The following is a 5,586-nucleotide window of genomic DNA, read 5'->3' on the forward strand; positions in this document are numbered from 1 at the left end:
TAAGAAATGGAAATTTGTTCATATTTTTGCATCTTGTTTCAAAAAAAAAAAATTATAAAGACAAATTTTAGCAGGGATATAGAGGATTAATTTTCTCCAACCACGTCAATTACTGTCATCTTTTTTTTTTTTTTTTTTTGTTGCTTGTTTTTTTGTCCATAGAATGGTGTAAACCAGGATTAATATTTTCCCCACAATCAGTATCAAAGCATTTGTTTGAAATGATAAAAAGATAGTTGTAGTACTCCAACTTTGTTCAGTTGTAAATCCCTTTCTGCCCGGAGATCCTCAAGTATAGGATGAAGTGAGGAAGGTGGTTTAGACCCCTCCATTAGGGTGCGCAGCCCAGCTCCGGTCGATCCAAATCGGGTTCAGGCCAACCTGGGGCTCATACCTACGGCCCGAGCCGAGGCCAAGCTCAGTTCAACCTCATTTTAATAAAAACAATGTTTGAAATATATATATATATATATATATATATATATATATATATATATATATATATATATATATATTGTCGGGTCAAATTGAGTCAGGCTGGTCCAAGACCTGATCCAATCCGAACTGGGTAGGCTTTTTAGTATTTGGCCCTGAACAACAAATTTCAGGGCACTACACAAACATGTGTGTGTGCCCACGCATGAGCAAATACTTGAAAGCATTAATATGCAAAAAAGAAGAATTCCGTGTTGCCGTGTAGGCAACTGCCCACACCTGCACACATGTGGCCCTACCCTACCATTGGGACCATGTAGTTAAGAAGAGGCTTGGTTGAAGCTTTTGATGGGACATACAAATTCTGCGATGGGAATTCGACATATCACAATCAGTTTGCGTCAATTCTATGTTGACCCAATTTAGCAGCAGAAACGCTAGGTGAGAGCTTAATGAATGTACTCCATAAAATATTCACGATGCCAACGACTTCCAACAACATTTTTTACACCAACCTATCTTGAGCCATCTTTATATGCAAGAGTGATAGGAGACGATTGAATGAACTTGTCCTTTAGGTGCCGAGGGTGACCAACCCCTCAAGTTAAAATGCAGGCCATGAAGAAAGAGAGCAAGGTGGTCATGACATAGTTGGGAGACCATGATACGCAGAATGCAGGAAGCACCGCTCAATCAATTTCATGAGACCACCAACAAAGTCACCGCAGCTAGTAATGGCCATGGAGTCCTCGAAGCAAAATTCATGGAAAAATTGCATGGTCGATATTAATGGAGATAAGCAGGTCTATGCCCCCATGAAATTGTTTCCTGTTGTTGTCTAAATGTTAGAAGGTCAAAAATTTTAGCTCTACAAAAGTAGTACTTGAACAACAACTGAATAAAAGCCAGCGTTTTCTTTCTCCTTCCACTATCCATGCAAGAAACTGTTTAAATCAGCCCAACAAACAACACAGGTTCAAGCAACACACACAATAAGAAACTTACAAGGCACAGATGCCTACTACTCTCAACATGCAAAGGCAGAGCAAATACGAATAAATGCTTAGACAAGTACTCTAAGCGGCCGTTTGGCATGAGCAACATACGCGTATTCTATTGATCTACTTTTAAAGAAGCAACTATCACCTATAACAAATTAATGTGTCTATGCATGGTGATAAGAAATGTGTTTGTTAGATTTACAAACGAACATTTAGAATGACTCAAATCTGTCAATGTTGTTGGATTTACAGAACGACATCTATAATTACCGTAAGCTGAGTAGGCACATTCACTAAGCATACATGAGCAGACATAATGTAACGATTTTAAGCTTATTTATGCACACAACAAACAGCAAAAAACAAAGCTTCACAGCTTAGTTTCATATGCTAACATCTGAAATGGTTGTTCTCTTGTTTTTCTTTCATTGGTTTGCGGATGCTAGCATACTGAAATCGAGGAAAGTGGACGGCGAGTAGGGCTGGAGATTATGCCACTGAGACCGAGCAGCTGCTTCCTCCCAGTATTGGCGCGGCAGCTCCACCGCAGACCAACTCATGACTCTTCCTCTTTCCCTCGTTGTCAAACTCTCGGCAGCCATGATATCTGCGAAGAACAGTTAAAAAGGCCTCCAGTACTACATTTATCATCCAACAAGCAAATGTACTGCTGCATTGCGTATGAGAGGCTATAGCATCAGGACGAACGAAAAATCCATGTCCCGTACATACATACTTTTACGTATATATATATATATATATATATATATATATATGAATTGACTCAGCACACTCATGACGACAGTCTAATTCATCATGAAGAAGGATTGAAAGAAAAATGAAGAGAAAAATATGATGGGCATTTTCTACATTTAAGTATCAGTTCACATTTTTATTTTTTTTCAACTCATCCTTCACTTTTTTTCTCAACCATCATTTTTTTCTCAACCCATCCATCACCATTCATAGATCAGACAGCCGTTATGGGAGATATGTGACTTTGGCTATAGACAGACGCCATTCTTTGTCTCTGATATATATATATATATATATATATAATGCATTGAGAGAGAGACGCACATGCAAATCTCATATACTCAAGAAAATCATTTATTCTAGCCAGCTGAAGCTCATATTTGCAGTACTTTTTTAAGAACTAATTGCTCGAATATGATATTTATAGTTAAAGACGTAAACAAGAAAAAAAACGTGCTTTTAACGTGTAAATAAGTTCCCATAAATTAAGAAAGTATATGAAGTAAATTCCCACCCAAAATTGTTTTGGATTGGGAGATCGTATTCGTATTACTAATTTTGCGAAGAAAAATAACCTACAAATATGAGCAGTTTCAAGTGCAAAACAGAGTGTATATCCATTTCTGGTAATATCATTTTTCAAAACTAGTCTTGAAATGAAAAATCTATTTTTATTTACAAAAAAATGTTAATTTGAAGGCCAAACTTTTGACGATAATCCAGAAAAGAGCTTCGGTTTTTTAAACCTTACGCTCGCTTACAACTGGTGGATTTGGGGGTAGGGCCAAATTAAATTCAAATCCAAAAAATACATGGCTCTATTAAAAAAATATATTTTTTTAAGGCGCCCCCCTCCCTTCGCCCCTGCAACTACATACCTTATAATAATAACTAAAACAGGTTATATTAAGTTAAGCCTGGCTAAATAACGAGAACTAGTTGAAAAGTAGAAAAATACATATTATCTTCAAAGGAGAAGAGAAAATGATAAGTACTAAAAAGTAACAGAAGTTTAACTTGTTGCTGCAATTTCATAGTTGCCAGCAGCGCAAGGCTTTCAGAGATTATTGGTAAAAGGTAAAGCCAAGATGAAAATTTCCCTTTTGGTTGTGCTGGCAAAACCGTTTTTGTCTTTAGATTGAAAGATTTTTCTTTCTGTGGGTAACTCCAATGATAAATTTATCACGAGGAACCGGAACATTAGGACAAATGAGAAAAAAGAACGTTTGGTCCTGAAGCAAAGTAATATTGCAGACAGAACATCCATGGAACGCCCAAAGTTTACCATCGCTGCCAAATTCAAAATTCCGAAGGTTAAAGATATGAAACAAAAACAAAAAATCCCAACCTCATGGGCACTAAAAGAAAGCCAAATGCAAGCATAGTATCCTTCTTGGTCAATCGGACGATATTTACGGTAAAAAAAATTCATATGTTAAAAAAGATCTTAGTAAAAATAAACAAAAAGTTCATAAAAAATATGCAAACCCAGTAAATAGGAAGATTATACACACTAATTTATAAACTTGATTATATCTCTGAATCGATTGCTTGATTAGAAGGGGGAGGGGGGGAATTACCCAACCGCGGCGGTGTCTTCTGGTGAAGGAAGAGGGCAGCATCCACTCGCTTGTGCTGCTCAGCGTCGGTATGAAATGGGGCAGCTTCTTCCTGAAGGCCGAGAGAGAAGTCCTCCACTTCAAACGTCTCCGGCAGAAGGGCGGCTATGTCCTCTTCTTCTTCTGCTTCTCCGTCAGTCTTGCCATGACCACCATTAAAAGCAGCAGGGGGCGTAGGCACCTGGCCCTGGTGGTGGCGGTGGTCGATCCAGTGGTAGTCCTCCGCCCACCCCGACGCCTTGAGGAGACGATGAGGCTCCGACCGGCGGGGAGATGACGAGAACAAGTCGGGGGCGGCTCTTTGGAAGGAAGAGGGGATGAAGGGAGGGGCGTTGGGGTTGAGAGTGGACCTGCTGTAGTCGGCACTCGTCCAAGCTACTGCCATGGCGACAACCCTCAAATCTTTCTCTCCCGATCTCTCTCGATCTGCTTCGGCTTCATATCTCACCATATAAGGGAGGACCCTGCCCAGCACATGGGATTTAGAGAGAGAGAGGGAGCGTGTGTGGCTAAGGACGAGAAAAATATCAGAAGCAGCCGGCCAACCCGCTTTGGCAACATCCCCTTGGAACCGTTGATCGCTGCCGAATGCCGTGGGTGGGTCCCACCGGCCCATGCCGTGTGCGCCGGCCCTGGTTAATGGTTATGAACCGACTCCCCAGGCCAGGACCAACCTTCGTTGGAAGGTGGAGAGAACAAAAAGAATAACCCTTAGGCCCATCCTTTCTCCGTAATTTCCAAAAGATGCCCCTCCGATTCATTTTTTCCAAATAGAAGCTTGGAGCGGGCTATTATTCTGGCCGGCATCATCTTGGGGGCCCGAAATCACTTTAATTCCTTCGCTGGCCACAAAAAAGGGATTCCCTTTTTAATTTGGAAAAGCAAAAGTGACCTGTTGTATGAAGAAGAAAACGTCCAATTTCTTAATCTTCCTTCCTTAGTTTTGTTTTGATGAACAAAACAACAGATTGGCAATAGCTCGTGGTTTAGTTTGTCTTAAACTTTAAGCTTAATTAAGAACATCATGATAATGTAGACTAAGCATAGGTTAAAGTTCTGCCAGGAGATTCTAAAATGCGACGCTTTGTTACAAATCGTGGTTAAATGGTGTACCTAAGCCGAAGTTGGTCACACGCGTGAAAAAGCAAGGACCAACTTCATCTTCTACATTACACACAAGTCTCTCAGTTATATGTTAGGATTTAAAATTACACTGATCATTCAAAAATTATATGTTATACTCATTTAGATTTAGCAGTTAGCGTCATATTATAAACAAGGGAAGAGGCAAGGTAGGGCCCACATGGATCTTCAATTTTTTTTTTTTTAGTTTACTTGTAAATTTTCAAAAAAATTTACTTGTTTTATATACAAAATTTGAAAAAAAATAATATTTCGGCACTATTCAAAATTTAGAAACTTTAACTTCACCAGCTTCATAAAAAATTTCTACTCTGACCCTAATTATAACTCCCACTTAAGGCCGGCCATATTTTAGAAAGTCCTTTCAAACTTTTGTTTATTAACTTGCGTTTGGGACCTCAATGGCACTTATTTTATATTAAGTCTCATTGTTGCCTCAACTTGATTTATGATCAGCATGGTTTTTTAGAAATCAGGTTCTAAGGTGTGAGAGAAATGATACCGTGGGGAAAGCTGCCCTTTCAAACTGGCGAATAAACCCGTGTGTCCAAAAAATTCACTGACCCTGCCAGTTACCTGCAAATTGAAGGAACATAAACGCCGTTTCCGCAATTAAAAGAAAAAATAAAAGT

The 5,586-nt window shown here is 39.3% G+C and overlaps 1 protein-coding gene across 2 annotated transcripts; it reads right to left on the bottom strand.

Moving 5' to 3' along the window:
• Positions 1-877: 877 nt before the first annotated feature.
• LOC116248323 (uncharacterized) lies at positions 878-4,304 on the bottom strand. 2 transcript variants are annotated; one of them, XM_031621059.2, is made up of 2 exons: positions 3,773-4,304; positions 878-1,263 (listed from the first exon to the last, which is right to left on the bottom strand). In XM_031621059.2, exons 1-2 carry the CDS (start codon positions 4,260-4,262, stop codon positions 1,241-1,243), a joined length of 513 nt encoding a protein of 170 aa, XP_031476919.1. In that variant the 5' UTR covers positions 4,263-4,304; the 3' UTR covers positions 878-1,240. The 2 variants fall into 2 exon arrangements, with proteins under 2 accessions (XP_031476919.1, XP_031476918.1); XM_031621058.2 differs by lacking the exon at positions 878-1,263 and adding an exon at positions 1,611-2,043 and having other exon boundaries at positions 3,773-4,302.
• Positions 4,305-5,586: the final 1,282 nt, after the last annotated feature.

The sequence above is a fragment of the Nymphaea colorata genome, chromosome 2, assembly GCF_008831285.2.
Source record: "Nymphaea colorata isolate Beijing-Zhang1983 chromosome 2, ASM883128v2, whole genome shotgun sequence".
NCBI classification, from domain to species: Eukaryota; Viridiplantae; Streptophyta; class Magnoliopsida; order Nymphaeales; family Nymphaeaceae; genus Nymphaea; species Nymphaea colorata.

What these genes read in the sequence shown, in the direction of transcription:
- LOC116248323 (XM_031621058.2), bottom strand. Translation starts at nt 4,262, where the DNA reads ATGGTGAGATATGAAGCCGAAGCAGATCGAGAGAGATCGGGAGAGAAA. An exon ending in GAAGACACCGCCGCGGTTGG is followed by an intron (nt 2,044 to 3,772) that starts GTAATTCCCCCC and finishes TGTTCTTCGCAG; the next exon opens with ATATCATGGCTGCCGAGAGT.